Source organism: Dryobates pubescens, chromosome 13 (assembly GCF_014839835.1).
Source record: "Dryobates pubescens isolate bDryPub1 chromosome 13, bDryPub1.pri, whole genome shotgun sequence".
Classification (NCBI taxonomy): Eukaryota; Metazoa; Chordata; class Aves; order Piciformes; family Picidae; genus Dryobates; species Dryobates pubescens.
The window spans coordinates 32,478,554-32,496,842 of NC_071624.1; the positions used below are offsets into that span (position 1 = coordinate 32,478,554).

General features: G+C 53.5%; 1 protein-coding gene across 18 annotated transcripts in view; it reads left to right on the plus strand.

The window, feature by feature from the left end:
• The window catches only part of MSI2 (musashi RNA binding protein 2), a 236,696-nt gene that overhangs the window by 201,288 nt on the left and 17,119 nt on the right, over positions 1-18,289 (plus strand). For 5 of the 18 annotated variants that reach the window (XM_054166717.1, XM_054166718.1, XM_054166723.1 and 2 more), the window contains 2 exons: positions 8,959-8,982; positions 10,051-10,158. The exons of 2 other annotated variants lie outside the window; for them this stretch is intronic. In XM_054166717.1, coding sequence (XP_054022692.1) covers positions 8,959-8,982; positions 10,051-10,158 — 132 coding nt within the window. Of the gene's footprint in view, positions 1-8,958; positions 8,983-10,050; positions 10,159-11,569; positions 11,597-14,110; positions 14,203-18,289 lie in introns of all 18 variants that reach the window. 11 more of the 18 variants (XM_054166728.1, XM_054166727.1, XM_054166734.1 and 8 more) reach the window with 7 other exon arrangements.

The window sequence follows — 18,289 nt, forward strand, 5'->3', positions numbered from 1 at the left end:
AAGAGGTCTCTTTGGCTTCAACATGCTGCACAGCTGAGTGACCTGCACCAAGGTGTGGTGGCACAAAGCAAGGACCACACTCAGGAGGTGCAGCTTTACCATGCTGAGTGTGGTCTGGCAGGGTCTGGGGCTTGGCTCAGCTCATGAGAGGAAGCCTAAACCAACTCCCCACAGAGGTCTTGGCTGGAATTCTGCCAGCTGATACCAGCCAAGGTCTGGCTCCCGCTGTGGTGTGTGTGGTGCTTCAACAACCCCCAGCCCATGGACGCTGTCTACTCTGGTGATGCAAAGCCATCCTAGAGTGGAGGTGCTGCCTGCAGCTGGCTTCTTTACCAGAATGAAGTCCATGTTAACTAAGAGGCAGCTCTGCCAAGCACTCTTTTGGAGCACTGCTGCTCAAGTCTAAGACTTGCAGAACGTTTAGCAGTGGGGAGAAGTCCGTTCATGGTACTTTAACGATCAAGCCTAACGTGAGGCAGGGAGGAGGAATCGCTGGCAGATGCAGAGCAGGAGGAAACACAAACCAGGTTTTAACTGTTCTGCTCAGTTAGTGAAGCCTCATGACAGTGAGAGATGTGGGGTGAAGCTGGAAATGTTTCTCACTCCTTTGTCTAACCTTTTCTTAACTGCTTACAACCTGCTCTGATCAGCCCTTCGCTGCATGCCTTTTGTCACCTGGATCACATCGCTGCATCTGCATGGCACAAAATGCTTTACACAAAGCATGGAGAGCTGCTGCAACCACCTTACTCACTGCTCCAACCACCTTACTCACTGCTCCAACCTCTCCATTTCAGCTTCCATCAGAGAAAACAAGGACTATAGACTGGACCTGTTGTAAAGTTACCGTTTGGGGGGCTCTTTTCCTGGTGGCGGACGGTTCGCGTTGCAGGTGCACCACTGGAGTGAGGAGCACTGACCTGTGAGCAGCAAACTGAGAAAGCACTGCTCAGTACTGAGAGGCTGAGAGGCCTGGGGATCTTTAGCCTGCAAAAGAGAAGACTGAGAGGGGACCTTCTCAGTGGTGGCCAGTGACAGGATGAAGGGCAGCGGGGACAAACCAGAGCACAGGAGGTTTCACTTGAACTTCAGGAGAAACCTCTTTACTTTGAGGGTGACAGAGCCCTGGAGCAGGCTGCCCAGAGAGGTTGTGGAGTCTCCTTCTCTGGAGACTTTCAAAACCCACCTGGACATAGTGATCCTGGGCAGCCTCATCTGGATGAACAGTGGGGCTGGACAGATGACCTCCAGAGGTCCTTTCCAGCCCCTACCATTCTCTGATTCTAATCTAACAAAGCCATTTCCAGCCAGCAGGTCTTCCTGCAAGCTCTGCTTCGATGACAGCAGCTTCTGTTTTGTCACAGGGCAAAAATGGTACCCAGAGCTGTTCCCTGAGTGTGAGCAGAGCTGCAGCACCTCTGCCTCTTGGATGTGGTTGTTCTGAGTTGCAATTTTAGTGTTGCAGGGAACTGCATGAAATTCCTTTTTCACCTTCTGTTTCCCCCACCTCTTAAAATATTCTCCTGGCTATTAAATTGAAGGTGAGGGTCTCAAGAGAAAAGTTACTGCTCTGAGTCAGAGGCCCAGCTCCCAGTTTCAAAGGCAGCGGAGCGTGGCCAGTGAAAATCCTGCCTGTCCCCTTTCCCTGCCCCATCACCTCTGTGCAGGTGAGGCTGTCCCCAGGTGCCTGGCAAAGGATCAAAACTGCCCAAATCCTTCATTATGTTGTTCTCTACCAATACCTTCAATAACTGCTTGAGCAGTAAGAACATCTTGAACCGCAGTGCTGATTGTCCTCTTCTCGGCTGCTCACTGAGCCGTGCGTGGAGTTGGAGAGAGACTTGAACGCTTCAGGGTCATTGTTCTGGAAGTGAGTGATGGTAAAGGGACAAGGAGGAGAGAAAAGGGACAAAAAACCAAACCAGATGTACCAGTCTGAGGAGCTCTGCATTTCGTGGTGGAGCTCCTGAGTGCTGGGTTCTGCTGTGATCAGGTCACCTCTGGAGCTGTAATGAGGATGGTGATTCACAGGAGTGAAGGAGGCAGAACACAACCACGTGGATGGAGGCAAACTTGGATAACTCTTCAGAAGGACAAAGGTGGCCTGGCAGTGCTGGCTGTGCTGTAAGGAGTTCTCCATGCCTGAGTTAGCTGGAGCAGGACAGGCAGCCTGCTTCGTGCCTGATGCCTCTGTAAATACCATTCTGAGCTCTGGAGGTGTTCAGACTGTGGCGCTGAGAGCTGCGAAGAGAAAGAGCTCAGTCTCCTTAAAGCACAGAAATGTGAACATGGGAATGCTTTTCAGTCACACTTAGTGTTTCCAAGCTGATCATTCAGCTGCTTCCAAGCCCTCCCTTGCCCACAAGAGGTAAGATGTAGTCGCTGCAGGTTTTTGGGCTCAGCATCACGACTCTCTCCTCTGATAACGTGGATTATGCAGCACCCAGTGGCACTGCGAAGTTCCCCACCCCAGCCAGCACCAGCTGTGGCACTTGGTAAGCTGAGGCACTTCTTGGAGAGAGGCTTTCACTCCAGCTGTGATTCAGAGAGGTTGTGAAGAATTCCCTGCCCTCTGATAACCTTCTCCTCTGATTGTCTTCTCTTTTACATAGCTGCCTCTTGTCTGCATTGAATTTTTCCAGCTTGAGCCTCCAGACATGAGTTCTTTGTTCATCCTCAAGGAGCTGTCTTTTAATAATACTTTCCCAGCTAGTTTAGATCATTCATAAAAATTGAAGCAAGCAGTTTAAGCAAGTAATTCCTTTTTCTACACTCCAAGCAACTGAAATGAGCCTTGAAGCAGATCAGTGCCACTGTGCTGAACTTTGTCGGCGCCGTAGCACGCTTCCCTCCGACCTGCCCTTGTGCAGTCGGCAGCAGGGGGCTGAACCCCAGAGCCTGAGCCTCCTGGCAGCTCAGGGCCAGCCAGATCCCAGGTATTGGGAAGATAAGGAAGAAATGCTTGATGGTGAGGGTGGGGAGACACTGGCACAGGTTGCCCAGGGAGGCTGTGGCTGCCTCCTCCCTGGAAGTGTTCCAGACCAGGCTGGATGAAGCCTTGAGCAACCTTGGGCTGGTGGAGGTGTCTCTGCCCGTGGCAGGGGGGCTGGAACTGGATGATCTTTAAGGTCCCTTCCAACCCAGCCCATTCCTTGCTTCTGTGATGTGTGAAGTACAGCAGGTGCCTTGCAGGCCCTGTAGAACGGGAACAGTTTTTAAGCAGAGCAGATAGAGTCAGTCAGCTGCCAGCTTTTGCTTTTTGGGTCGGGGGGGGGTTGAACAAATAGTTTTCTTTGCCTGTGAGAAGTTTGCCAGCTCTGTGCACAGTGAGATAGCTGCAGAAGGCTTGCTGCACTTGAAAGGAGGCAGGGTGATAATTTGGAGACAAACAAGGCTTTGTCTCACTGATGCATAAAGTAATTACTGGGCAAAAGTGCATCATTCTCATTTGAAAACCCGTGGCCTGAGAGTGGTAAACAGCTGAAAAATGGCTCGTTTACTGCCCATGAAGTGCAAGTGCCAAGTTTTGAGTTAGCTCTATTTGGGCCTTGATTGTTCTGTTGAAATTCCAGAGCAGAAATGTTTGTTCAGTCTGGGATCTGCCTGCAGACAGGCAGCCTGCAGGGGCGGGGGGCGCTGACGTGGGGAGCTGCACCGGGGCTTTGCCACTCACCCTCCACCTGAAGCAGCAGAAGCCTCTGCCTCTGCTTAATGAGCTTCCCATCATGCATGATGGGCTCGAGATGCAGTTCCCTAATTTCCTGACCTGCTGAAATGGATTTTAATAAGCTTGATGGAACTCGGTGTAGAAAGACAAAGGGAGGCACTTAATGTGGCTGCCACAAGAGGAGGGCTCTGAGTCAGCTCAATAGAATTGATCAAAAGCTTAGGAAAGAAATTCTCCGTGTCGTGGAGGGCTGCCCTGCACCTTGCTTGGTCCCTGCTGGTTGCTCTTGCACTGGGAGCCATGGTCACAGCAGCTCCCACCTGGCTCCACATGCCTTTCAGGGGGTGTTCCAAGTATCAGGTGATAGAAGGAGAGCAAATGGCCTGAGATAGTGCCAGGGCAGGGTTAGGTTGGAGACCAGGAATTAATTCTTTGCTGTAAGAGTGGTCAGGGACTGGCACAGGCTGCCCGGGGAGGTGGTGGAGTCCCCATCCCTGGAAGTGCTCCAGAAACCTGTTGCCATGGCCCTTGGGCACATGGGTTAGTGGCCATGGTGGTGTCTATGGCTGGAGCTATCCCACTTCTTTAAAGCCAACCCAGTGGTGGGAAGACTTCATTTCAAGAGACATTTCAAGCAGGTCTTGTAGCTACCTCCCTGTTTGCTTCCTGTGGGCTTTGGGAGAACTTTGTTCGAGCAATCAAGTCCCAAAGAGTTAATTGCTGCTAACCCAAGTGGTGAATGACCTGCTGGGATCTCAGTCTCTCATCAGCCCCAGGTGAAATGTGGTTTTCTGGCTGTCAGTCCCCTAAATATTGAACATTTAGTTGTGACTCTAAAGCTTGAAATAGCAGCAGGGATCTTTTTTTTCCTTTCTCATTCTTGTTTCCTTCTGGAAAGGGAGGGGGAGTCAGAGACAGGCTGAAAGATGAAGGCTTTGAACATAAAGAGATTGTTTGGGGATGGAGCTTTCCCCTTGTGTGTGCTCTCCATTAAAGACTACATTTTTGTCCAGTAAATTGGACCCACGCCTGCCTGCCTTCACAAAAACCCCCACAGCCCAGAGAAGCTCGTGGGCTCTTCTGCTTCATGGCTTTGAGTCCCTGATACTTTTGAAATGAAGCCTAAAGATCCTACAAAGAGGCTAACGCTGCCTAATGGAAAGAATAATGCAAGCGAGAACCCATTTGAAATGACAGCTGTGAGCCTCGCCAGGCTTTCCTGCGCTGATCAAAGCTGCTGGTAACGCTGCTTGAAAAGAGGAGATCAGTTTCCCCCTCTCCTTTTCCCACTCAACCTGATGATGATTTGGTATTCCAGCCTTGGCACCTTTTTTTTCCTGGGAGATCAAGTGAAGCTCCTCAGGGAGCGGCGCAGCGCTGGGGAGCGCCGGCGGCGTGAGAGGCAAAGCGGCTGGGGGACGATGAGGCTGCAGAGCTCCATCCCCCCTGTGTGTGCCCTCCACATCACCCCATGCTGAGCTGGGGTGCCTTGGTGAGGCTGAGCTGGGGTGCCTTGGTGAGGCTGAGACATGGTGCCTTAGTGAGGCTGAGCTGGTGTGTCCTGGTGAGGCTGAGACATGGTGCCTTGGTGAGGCTGAGCTGGGGTGTCCCGGTGAGGCTGAGCTGGGGTGTCCTGGTGAGGCTGAGCTGGGTGTCCTGGTGAGGTTGAGACATGGTGCCTTGGTGAGGCTGAGCTGGGGTGTCCTGGTGAGGCTGAGACATGGTGCCTTGGTGAGGCTGAGCTGGGGTGTCCTGGTGAGGCTGAGCTGGGGTGTCCCGGTGAGGCTGAGCTGGGGTGTCCTGGTGAGGCTGAGCTGGGGTGTCCTGGTGAGGCTGAGCTGGGGTGTTCAGCTCTTCTGCTAAAGTCCTAAACAGAGAGGAAGGCTTTTTCTTGCTGGGTGCAGTTTCATGGTGGTTTCTATTTCATTCCTCATCCATGTCCCATAATTTGGGGGATTTGCTGAAGTCCAGTGCTGGACTCAGGTGATGATTTGAGCATCTCAGCTTCTGGTTTCATTCCTCTCATAAATCCCTGTGTTTGCTGCTGAAGTCTGAACCCAGGACCTGCTGTGCCCCAAGTGCTTCAGCTGCTAGAAGCAGAGAGAATTCTCGGTGTGGCACTTTGGGATGTCAGAGCGAGTTTCATGATGTCTGATTTGGTTTTGGCTCTATTGCTGTTGTCTGGCTGTTAGCAGAGGGCAGGATCCTGTGTCCTCTGGGGACACAAGATGCTTGGGGTCTCCAGGTGCTGACAGAGCAGAGCAGGTCTGAGGGAGTCTGTGGTTCCCCAGAGAGAAACTAGGGCTGCATGCAAAGGAGGAGAGGGAAATGGTTCTTGTGCTTCTCACTCCTGGTTGCTCTGTAGCCAGCTTCAGGCTGGGGTAAAGGAGAAATTGGTGAGTTGAGGAAGGAATGATCCCAACAGAGCGGGAGATGGACAGGGACAGAGACCTGTGCAGGGAGCATGCCCTTTGCTGGGAGCCCTTGAGCCCCTCGAGTCCCCATAAGGCCTCTCCCTGCTCAGCAGTGCAGCTCTTGCCAGATTTGCTCACAAAGCCCCTGGAAGCTCCACTAAATCCTGGGCTCTCCCAGTTCTCCGCTCTGCGATGCCGAGCGCGAGGCGGCAGGGTGGGCACTGCCTGCCCAAATCCAGCCCTCCATCCCCCCTGCCCCCAGACTTCTCTATGCCTTGGAGAAGGCAGCTGCTTGCAGCCAGCCACGGCCCGAGCCTGTGCCCTTAGGGCAGGGGGATTGAAAGCAGAGGTGTCCACCTCCCCCGGCAGGAGGCTGCTGCAGTGGTTAAAGTGAAACTATTGATGCAGGAAGCAGAGAAATATATCTGTGAAAAATCGAACTCCAAACACTGGCTTGAGCTCCTTCAGAGCAATAAGAGAGCATGAAATTGCTGTGAATCCCCAGGGCTTTCCTGGCCAGTGCGGGAGCCCTTTGCAAAACATTTAGAGTCAAATCCTTTCTAATTGCAGTGCCTGAAGTGGGCTCTTTGCTCCTTCGGAACAGCTTTGCTGTCTGGCTTTCTTCAGGCAGTTACCAGCAGCAGGTACACGAGGAGGGACAGGCAGCATTTCAGCAGGGATCAGAGCTCCTCAGACACCAGGAAGGAATTGATCTCCCTCTCCACCTCTTTTGATTTTCCAGATGACTTCAGAGGGCTGGGAGGGAGCAGGGCTGGCTGCAGGCTGCACTCCCTGCCCGTGCTAGGATCCAGAGCACACAGCAGCCGATGCTCCCTTTGAGGTGCTGCCGAGAGCTGCTGATACCCCACAGCCCTCTGTGCCCCCCGCCCCCCACCCTCAGCAGCCCTGCAGCCCCAAAGCCAGTGCTTGTCCTTGCCCCATGCTCCAGCCATCAGAGGTGTCCCCAGTGCCCTGTGCCATGATCCCCATCAGTCAGAGCGGGATGGATCACATCCCCCTCTGCTGCTGCCTGCGGATCAGTGCCCAGGAAAGTGCTGCTGGGGCTCAGTGGCTGCCCTGTTTCACACCCTGCTGCCAGGGGAGGTGGAAGTGTGCAGGCACACAGCCTCCCCAGCGCATCACTGTGGTCTGGGGGACCAGCAAGAAGCTCTGTGAGCAAGCAAGTTCCTTCTGGAAGCCAGCAGCAGTGCCTTGGATGCCTTCCTCTGCCCTGGGGAGCTGCAGATAGCTCAGCTCTCAGACTTTAGTGACATGATGTGGCAGCAGAGGCAGAAGGGTGGTGGAGGCTGGAGACACTTGCAGTACACAAAGCAGGTTCAGTATTAATTGTCCCATCACTGCAGGGCTGCTCTTCGAAGCCTTCACTGGTGTACAAGTTTATGAACAGTGGGAGGGAACAAAGCAGTGTGGCCAAAGTGTGACAGGGTTGGAAGGAGGGGAATTAGAGATTAGTGGTGGGAGCTTGAGAGCAGAGCCTGCAAGGGAGCCCACCTGCACCCTTGGCAGTCTGCAGACATCTTTCTCAAGTCATTTGGCTTCTCTGTGCCTCGTTTTGTCCCATCTGTGACACGGGGGCAGCAGCAGCTGGGAGCAGAAGTTGGGGCAGTGGTGGGACGCCGCCTGGCATTAACGTGCCCAGCGGCGAGGGGACCAGGGGCATTTGTTCTCAGCTGAGCAAACTGATGGATGCAGTGCCTGGCAAATGTCAGTTCAGCCTGGGGGATTAATTCCTTTCAGCTGGATTGATTTAGGGAGCCTCCAGTGATGGAGCCAGCCTGTGAGCCTGTCCTGGCAAGCGGGTTTGTGCCAGCCGTGCCAACCAGTCCCCGCAGCAGGGACAGCGCCGCCCTGCCTCGGCACAGCGCAAGCAGCAGATCAGGCCTGAGCTGCTTGGAGTGCCATGGCGTGGCAGAGGCTTTTATCTCAGGGCTGGGATAATAGCCTGCTTTGGGGGGTGGAGGGATTAATGTTTCACACATCTGTCCCTCGGCATGCAGCAGCAGAGCCTTTGTCCAGGCTCCCTCTGTGGAGAGCCTTCTCCACCCTTGTTATTTTGTCCTTCTTTTTGCATGGCAAAACTTTTTGTCCTGCATTTCAAACAGCTCCTGAGCGTCCCTGGCAGCTGAGCAAGAGAAACAAACTTCCCAGGCCTGTTCTCTCTGCTGTTTTCAAGGGATGCTTGCTGATCTGAAAAGCATTTGATTGGTTTTGGCAGAGGCATTTTATTCCGTGGGAAATCCACAGCTCTTCTGATCCCTGATGGATGGTTTGGGGAGCCCCTGGAGCCTCCAAACGAGAGGTTTGCTGGGGGGCAGCTGGTGCCATAGGAATGTTGAGGGCACTGATTTCAGGACTTGTACTGTGATGGGTTGGGAGTGGAAGAGGAGAGGCAGCAGGGATGGTGCCAACTTTGCTCTGTCCTAGCCAGCAGCAGGTGGGCTTGGGTCTTGTTCTGCGCATGGCTGTGCATGAGAACGAAGCCCCAGAGCCTCAACCCTTGGCTTGCAGATGTTTGCTCTGCTCTTTGGAGTTTGGTTTGACTCTTAACACCGAGGTCTTACTGCAGCACATCTCCATTCCATCCCTAAATGCATGCTGGGGAGCCCAACCAGAGTGGATGGCCCCATCACCAGCAAGAGGGATTTGAGCACAGGGGTGTTAGATCAGAATATTCCCCAGCCTGGATGTGCCTCCTCCTGCATCCCACTCCACGGAGATGGTAGCAGTCGTTCACCACCAAGCAAACGGATCCACATCAGCATGAAGGAGCAGGCTTTGCTGTGTGCTCTGCAGGGGCTCTGCAGCCCGGGGCAGCTCTGCATACATTTACCAATACTATTTTCTTTTCCCCCACAGCCCTATTACCATATTTAAATGCAAGTATGTCTTCTTTTAATTGATGTTTTCAGTAGCTTCAAGTCACTCTAGCCTAGCTGTTCTCTGCTCCTTTCCCCCTGGTAGCTGAGCCATAGTTGAGGTGGTAGCACTAGAGGTAGTGAGTGGGGCTTGTAGTCTGCTGATGTCTCTGGGTCTGGTTCCTCTGCCTCGCTCTTCTCTTCTGCTGTTGCCTCAGTTGTTGTTCTGTGGTTCTTCAGCATTGCAAAGCAGCTGTGATCAAAGCCCTGCAGTCTGCTCAAGGAGCAGGTCCCACAGTGATGACTACCCCTGGGGTTGTCTTGCCGAGTGCCTGGAGACCTCCCAAGGGGTTTGTTGAGTTGGCAGCAAAGGGGTTTGGGGTTGCTGTTGATCACCTGGATCCTGCCATTGCCCTCTTAAAATCCATAGGCCTAAAGTCAGAGCCTGTGGCAGATCTTCTGAATGTTAATTAAGTCAAGCACTAAATCTGCACTCTTGCTAGCAGCATTTCACTCATCTGGAAGGGCTGGGTCACCCTGTAGCAGGTCCTGGAGCTCCTTGATCTGTGGCTGGTTTGCTTTCAAGAGCTTTTTCTCTTTCTTTCTGCTTTTTTTGTTTAATGACATCCCAGTGAATGTTTTCTGCTTGATCCCAGCAAATCTGTGATCTCAACACGAGGACCTCCTCCTATTTCCCACTGCTGCTCTGTCTGCAGATCAGCACGTTATTATCACTTGCAAATAAGCAAAGAAGAGAATTCCCTCCTTGTTTTGTGAGGCAGCCTGGCCCTGGCGGCTGGAGGGGACAGAGACGCAAGCTGAGCGCTCCGGGCGCTGCCCGCCCCGGCGCCTGGGTGGCACCGCTGCCACCTGCCCCTTCCGCCACGAGGATTTTGGTTACCATTGTTCTGGCAGAGACCACCGGCGGTGGGCACTTGGTGAGGGCTTGGCCGCGTCTGAAGCCGGTGCCTGTCGGAGGCACGGAGAGCTGGGACGGTGACTGCTGGCAGCGCCCTGCCCCCGGGGCCGCCCCGCAGGGACTCGCGGTGCCTCTGGCTGCGTTCTTCACCCTTCTCCTTTTCTCCACGGCCAGGTTTCCCGGCAGCGGCTTATGGACCAGTAGCAGCAGCAGCCGTGGCAGCAGCAAGAGGATCAGGTAGGGGGGCCCGTGGAAGAGCAAACCCTCAGAGTGCAGGGTCAGGTAAAAGCTCTGTCGGTATTCTGTGTGGCTGCAGCTCTCCATCATTTCTCTGATTTTCCTCACACTTATCCTGGGGACCTGAAAAACAAAACAAGCCAAAAAAAGAAAAAGAGAGAAAATTGATTAAAAACAATCCCTAAATAATCCCAAACCAAATCCCAAACTACAAGCAGAGGCCACGGGGCCTGGAGCACCGTGCAGGAGATTGGCGTGAGAACTGCCCAAGCCAGGGTAGGGATTCTGATTTGTTTCTTTATTTGTTCCTTTCTTACGTTGGTTTCTTGGTTTCTTTGGTTTCAGTTCAGAGTTCTAAAGGACATCCCAGAGGAATTAATTTGTGCTTCTGAACAAAAGCTTTCTCTTCTCGTGGAAAGCTGGTGTGGGGTTGAGGCAGCCCTGGGTGCTCCCCTCCATGCCCGGAGCCGCTCTCGCCTCCTCCGCCATGCCCAGCGCCAGGGTTGGCCTTCGTGGGACCCCTCCGTGGCCAGGGGACATGGCCCCTTGGGGACAGTGTCTTCTTCCCACAGGGTCACCAACGCGTGGCAGGCAGCTAGCTGGCTCCAAACCCCAGCCTGCTTTCCTGGGGAATGTCAAAGCTTTTCTTCTGTCCTTCTGGAAGCTTTGATTTTGTTTTTCCCCTTAAGGGAAGTAAATAACTAACTACACCAACCATTGCCAATTGCTGGCACTGCCTCAGGTCTGACATTCAGCTGTCAGGTGAATTAGTGCTTTGCTCAGGTCAGTCAGTGTTCAGCACTGCCATCAGTGAGCTGTGGCTGAGCAGCCCCTGCCACTGCCTCGGCCCAGTTGTGCCAGGACAGAGCTGCTGCCAGCCCTGTGCCTGCCGGGTCCGGCTCGGCGGCAGCACCGGAGCAGAGGCCGTGGCGGTGGCAGCAGCCTCCCAGCTCACTCATGGCACAGTCCTGAAGTGGGGGTTTCTCAGTGGCTTTTCTGGCAGTGCCCGGTGGGTTACCTGGGCTGGGCACGAAGAGTCCTGACCAAACCCCTGCCTGAGGGGGCAGCAGCGGGGCGCGGGCCCAGGCGTGTGGCGAGTGGGAGCCTGATGCCATGGAGGCTAAAGAAAGACACCAGGAGAACTCCGTTCCATGCAAACTGGCACTGCTTGCAGGCTACAAAGGATTCTCTGTACCAGTTTCATCTTGTGGCATGTAGAGAGAGCCTAAGGGGTGACTTGCCAGACTGGTTGTGGGCATTCCCCATCTCCCAGCTTCTCCGACTGCCCCTTCCTGGAGGGGGGGAAGAAAAACCCCAAACCCTAAGAGAAACACAACGAAAACAACCCCCAAACAGTTGAAAAGAGAAGAGAAAAGAGAAAGGTTGCTCTTTGCAATGTGGTTTCAGGAAAACAGACCTCATTGTTTGTGCCTCTTCCTCATGTTTTGCCCTTCAGGTTTTGTTTTACGTGCAAACAGACCTGGTGAGTTGCCCCTTAGCAAGGCACAGAGGGTTTGGCTGGATTTTAACTTTGCTTCCCTGATGATTATGATTATTATTATTTATTATTATTATTATTTTTGTTGTTTGTTTGTTTGTTCCTTTTTAATTGGAGTGCTTTTGGTGCCCATTACAACTGAACTGAGCATTGATCAATTCTGTGCCTGAAACAAATCATTTGTCTTTAATTTGAGTGGTTTTTGTTTGGTTTGGTTTTGGTTTTTTTTCCTTTCATTGGGTTTTCCTGGTTTGGTTTGGTTTCCTTTGGGTTTTTGGTTTGGTTTTGGTTTGTTTGGTTTTTTTTTTTTTCCTTTTCTTTTCTGGTTTTTCTTTTTGTTTGAACTTGCAATACGAAACTAAATCTAACTCGAAATTAACAGCACCCTTTCTGGCAAGTTTAAAGAGCAGTATGGTGTTTGGAAATGTCTGTCAAAATTGCCTCTGTGTGCACAAAACTGGCAAACCCCCCCAAAACAGAATCCAAAGAGGCCCTACCCCCCACCCCCCACTCCCCACCCCTCCCCCCCAGGAGCTCAAGGAGGAAGATGAGTTTGTCACTGCTGCCCCTGGCAGCCAGACCCGCTCTGGGAGCGGCAGGGAGTTCTGTAGAGTCATTTCCATCCAAAGCCAGGGTTTGGAAGGGACATCCTGGGTGTGCCACTTCCACCAGCAGTGGCAGTGAATTGTACTCAGGAGCAGTAAGGTCTGACCCATCCTGCACCGCAGTGTGTGGGCCCCATTCATTACAAGAAAAATGCCTGGGGGTGGGGTGGGGGTGGGGTGGGGGTTGGGCTGGGTTTTTCCCCTTCTTTTTAGTTGGGGTTTTTTTTTTCCTTTTTCCTTTGCAAATTTGCACAGCCCTCCTTCCTGTGTGCCTAACCCAAAAGCACAGAGTGCAGCACAGTTGGCCCTTACTGGTCCCATTCTGCCCATTAGTGGGGAAAAAGCTGGAAAACACCCAGGGAGATGCACCCCAGCGCTCCTCCGCTCGCTGCGGACTGCTGTGCACAGAGGCCGGCAGGGCGTCCCCATCACTGCTGTCCCTTCTCCAGTGCTCCAGCCCCACCAGCTCAATCCAAATTGACCTCCTCTGCTCTCCAGCCCCATGCTGCTGGCTCTTCCCCACCTTCCTGGCCTCACTGCCAGCATGGTGGCTCTGTGGCACCGGAGCTCAGCCTGGGTGCCAGTACCAACTGGTGGGGCTGAGTGCCTGTGGAGAGCGTCCACCTTCAGGTGTGCGTCTTGGGCTTCCAGGCCCTTTTGTCCCAACCCCTTGGGCTGTGGTATGTGGGCACAGATCACCTTGGTTTCTCCTTGGGGTGAATGTCCTCCTGTTAGCCAGCCTGCATGTTTGTTGGTTGGCAAAAGGAGCCCTCCCCGGCTCAGCACCCAGTCCTGGTTCCGTGCTGCCTGCTCTTCCCTGCCCTCTCCCTTTCTTTTTCTGTTGCCGTGTGTGAGGACGCAGTCACCATTTGACCTTGCTAGATGAACAAGTTCTTCTGTCTGTCACAGCAGCTCTCTCCTACAACCAGCAGAAAAGGACATTTCCCCCTCCTCGTGCTCAGTGCCTCTCATAAATCCACGTCCAGCTCGGCCGCTGCGGTGCCGGCAGGGTGAGCTGCGATGCTTCTCTTCGTAGCTCAGGTGCCCAGTAACAGCCCAGTGACACGGCACCAGCGGGCAGAGCTCACAGCGGGTGGGACAGTGCTGCTGAGTCCCTCAGCTGGTTTGGAGAGCCTCACCCATTCTTGAATTGTTCCTTTTTAATGAACTGGGACCCGAGCCCCAGCGAAGGGGCAAGCTGTGCGCAGTCTGAAGCGGCAGGCTCCTCCTAGACAGCCTCACTGTCAGTGTCACCTTTCTTTTGAACTCACTGACATGTTTTCCGTCCACGTTTGGGTCGTGTGAATGCTTTTTTTGCAGCACAGCCATGCGGGGTGGGGGCTGGGGGGCACACACACACATTTTTATCTTGCATTTGACATGGGAGGGATCCATGGGGCAGGACAGCGAGGCAAGGAAGGTTTGGCAGGAGAGGGTTTTCGTTCCTTCCTTCTTGGTTCATTGCCAAGTCCGAGGCTTTTCCAGCTCCCGACCCGCTGCCACCTCTCCCAGGTGGCAAAACCCCTGAGGCCGCCTGCAGCCCTCCCCGATCCCCCTGCGGGCGCCGGGAGGAGCCCTGCGCCTGTCCCAGCAGGGCAGCGCAGGCTGCCCGCCGCCACGGCCGGGGCGCCGCGATGGCACAGCTCAGCGCCACGAGCCGCTCCCTCCCACCCCCCACCGCCCCCAGCCCCCCGACCCCGGCACGTCCGGATTTCGGGCGCCAGTCCCCGCTTGCCAGTGCTGCCTTTGAGCCTGCGCCCCGACAACCCCTTACTGGACTTTACACTTGCCAGCTATAACGAATCTCGTAACGTGAGCTACTGACCTTGATGGTGAGTGTGAGCAGTTATGTTTTGTTGTTTTCTCTCTTGCTTGGTTGGGGCTGCTGTGAGAGAGGGTGTCTCTGAGGCATACTTTCCGGCCTCTCTTACACTCGGACGTGCACACCTCCTCTCAAACACTCTTCTGAGCGCTCTCAGCGGGAAGGTTTGTCCACACCTATTAATCCTCTCTCAGTGTCCAGCTTCTTGTTAGTAGCAGCTGGTTGCATGTTTTTTGCTTGTTCGGACGAAACGGTTCAGGAAACGACTCATACCAACTCTTTGAGAAATGTCTCTATATTTTTTTGTACACTTTCTTTCTTTCGATGTTTTTGTTGTGTTTTCTTTTTTTAATTATGATTTTTTTTTAATTAATTTCCCCTTAAAAAAAAAAATTACAAAACAACAACCAAAAAAAAAAAAACCCAACCCCAACCCCACCCCCCCCAAGCACCTGTCGTTCAAACATTTCACATCTGCCCTTGCCTGTTCTTAGAGTGTATGTATCTGTGGGACTGAACTAAATGCATGCCCTGTAGTAGTCGTCCTGGTAGCAGTAGATGTAGTTGTAGAACATGCATTGTCGAGTTGATATTACAGGCATCAGCCACGGGACCTAGCCTGGCAGTTCCGAAGCATAGCCTCGGTCCGATTGAAAGCGTAGGGCTGTCGGGGCAGCAGAGAGCTGCTGGCTGCTGGCTTGGATCCATAGTTCTCCTATTTGCTAAATCCCACTCTCTGGAGGTTCAAATTGCAGCTGGCTGTAGGCAGCCTGCCCCCTCTGCCCAAGAACCCGCACGTGCTCTTACCTCCGTGGGGAGTTTGCCCGCGTTGCTTTTTCTCTCGCAAATTAAACCCCCTAGGAATCAAAACTGCTGACTGTAAAGATATTCCCTTGATTTTTATTTGGTGCTCAAAAGAACTCAAGAGATCTTTAAAATCATTTTACAATCATGGTTTCTTCATCAGCCTGTTACCTGTCCATACTAGCCCATAGACTCATTTGTTGGCGGTCGTAAACCAGAGGTGCCCAACGCCAATCACTCCATCTGGGGACCTGACTAACACTGCCTGTGTGGAGCAGCTTCCTGCAGACTGTCCTGAGACACCCAGCAGCTGGGGTTAGGTCATAAGCCTCACATCTTGGAGTGCAGGAGGGTGTCTGAGCTAGCAGTGGGCTCTCCTCATTGCCATGTCACCCAGCGTGAGGGAACTTTGGAAATGGAGGTGAAGCAGTTCAGAAATAGCAGCGTCAGGGGTCGGGGGCAAGGTCAGCATCGTTGCCATTGAGCCAGCAAGGGTCTGGCCTGCTTGTGCTCAGGTTTCTGTGATAAGCTTCTACAGTTCTTCCCCAGGTGAAGCTGCAGGTAGTGAATTGTAGCAGTAGTTTGAAACTGGAGCAGGGGAGGTTTAGGTTGGACATCAGGAGGAAGTTCTGCACAGTGAGGGTGGTGAGACACTGCAGAGGCTGCCCAGGGAAGTGGTTAAGGCTCCATCCCTGGAGACATTACAGATCAGTCTGGATGTGTCCCTGGGCAGCCTGCTCTAGCTGGAGGTGTCCCTGCTGAGTGCAGTGTGGTTGGCCATGATGGCCTTTGAGGGTCCCTTCCACCCCACTGCAGTCTGTGAAGCTGTGGATTTTACAGAGGGTGGCTGAGGTCCCAAATTAGGCTTTTGTTCATTTATTTATTTTGCTGTGTGTCACAAAACATCCTGCTGGGAGTAGGAAAGATTCTGTCTGGCATGGTCACACCTTCCCTCCCTGTCCCCAAGCTGTCCCCACACTGCAGATGTGCTGAGCTGGAGCATCCTCCGGCTCCGCTGGCAATAGCCGAGGCAGGTCCGCAGTGCTCTTGTTCCAGCGAGCGCCTGCAAGGGAGATAAAACACCCAGAATGGGCTCTCAAAAGGTAATTAAGGATTTGTGTCTGCTCCTTACCTCTGACAGAACACGAAGTAAATCAACCCAACAGCCGCGTGCGGGGCGCTGCCGCCATGCCAGCCTGCACAAGGCAGTGGGAGCCACCCTGACTGCTTCCCTCGCTGCTGGAACACTCCTGCAGCAGGGAGGGCAATCATTTTCCCCTTGGATCTCAATCTGCCAGGGAGGGGGTGGGAGGGTGGGGCAGTGTGTAAGGCACCAGGAGGATGATGAAGGGAGGAGGGTATCAAAAGTCAGCAGAGTGACAAATTGCGCGGGGTTGAGGAGGCCTTGTGGTTCACTTAGAGAAGGTGCTCTAAAAATTGAAGCTTGTCATTAGGCACCCAGAGAGTTAACAAATTGAGGCCATAAAAAGTGGGACAAGGGTTGGGCTGCATCTGTGGAGGGAGAGAAGCTGCCCTGAGCTGTGGTAAAGGAGGAAGGCTGCAGAGACCCCAGCGATGAACCAGTCTGGGGTTTCTACCGCCCCTTGAGATGACTCCCTGGTGGCACAGCAGCGCTGATGGAACTGCTCTCCCTCTTTTGTTCCACTCCATAATAAAAAGTCCATAAAGTTTAATCTCAGCTACGTAATCTCAAAGGCAGAACCTAACAAGTGGACCACTTGGGAGCAGCAGGCAGGCTGAAATTTCTCACTCGGCTGGAGGCGCCGGTAATTGTGTGGCAGAGGCTGGCAGCGATGCAGCGCGAAATTAACAGCGGCAGCAGCCTTTATCTTTTGCTTATCTTCATGGCAGAGAGTGGTGGGGGAGGCCCAGCAGGCAGGGTGAGGCAGAGGGTCCCTGCACCACGTGGGGCTTTGATGAGAGGTAGCCACAAGAACAAGTGTCATGTGTTAAACAGAAATACCAGCGGCCAGCTGAGCGCTGGAAACATCTCTGGTTAGTGTGGTGTGGCTCCAGGGGAGGCTGGGGGGAGGTTGGGTGGTGTGGCTCCAGGGGAGGCTGGGGGGAGGTTGGGTGGTGTGGCTCCAGGGGAGGCTGGGGGGAGGTTGGGTGGTGTGGCTCTAGGGGAGGCTGGGGGGAGGTTGGGTGGTGTGGCTCCAGGGGAGGCTGGGGGGAGGTTGGGTGGTGTGGCTCCAGGGGAGGCTGGGGGCATTGGTTGGCCTCATTTCTCATTTCTGCTCTGTTGGGAGCACTGCAGTTCCTTGTATCATAGAATCAGAGAATGCCAGGTTGGAAGAGATGTGGGTGAGATGAGCTGGCACAGCAGCCTGCCAAGCTGAGCCCTCAAACTGCCCAGTGCAAGGGACTCCACTGCAGCCCCTGGGAGAGGATTCCCATGTCTGGCTGTGCTCAGGGGGAAACATTTTCTTCTGGAGTCTAATGGGAATCTCCCCAGCAGGAACTTGTCCCCATCACTCCTTGTCTTTTCCGTGGGAGTCTCCACCCTCCTGGCAGCCACCCTTTCCGTACTGGTCTCCCCTAAGCCTTCTCTTCCCCAGGCTGCATGACCCCAGCTCTCAGCCTCTCCTCACAGGGCAGCTCTGCCACTCCTCTAATCTTCTCTGACTACTACCCCAAATTTTAAAAAGTCCTAATGAAAGGGGAGTCATTTCTGCCTCAGTCCAGCAGTGCCATGCTGGCCCAGGGTGGGAATGATAAATCATTTTGGTTGGAAAAGACCTTTCAGCTCCTTGAATCCAATCATTAACCAGGATGGAGCTGTCAGTCCCCCACCTTGTTCATCCACTAAGGCAGATCCCTCTCCAGAAGCAGGCTGCACAGAGGGGTTTTTTGCTCTTATTTTACTACAGGAAGCTGCTTTTTGGTGGTTGGTTTGATTTTTTTCATCTGGGAGGGGCTGAGCTTCCTGCAGCACCGAGTAGCAAATTGAGCAGATCTGAACCCATTTGGTGCTGCTGCTGTTAGGGCTTGACCACAGCATTTTGCAGGGCTCTTGGCTGAGGTCCACTGTGGCTAAAACACATCAGCTGTAATCAATAATTTTGTAATAGAAAATCCTCTGCACTTGATAAATCATCTCCAGTGCAATTAGTGACCACCTCTGAAGTGCAGACTTAAGTGCAGGGGAAGTTAATCCTTAACGAATTTAGCAGCCAACTTTTAATGCTCTTTGCAATCAGCAGAATTGTTGTCAATGGGCAGACACTGGGAGCTGGGCCTGGCTCTGCTCCTGATGGCACTGACGCTGCTGCTGCTGCCCCGTGCAGGGACCAGCACACTGGGACACAGGAGCTCGCCAGGCAGCCTTGCCCCATCCAGCCCCACAAAGCCCTTACAAAGACGTGGAGGGGCTGGAGAAAGGCAACAAAGCTGGGGAAGGGGCTGGAGAACAGGGCTGGGGAGGAG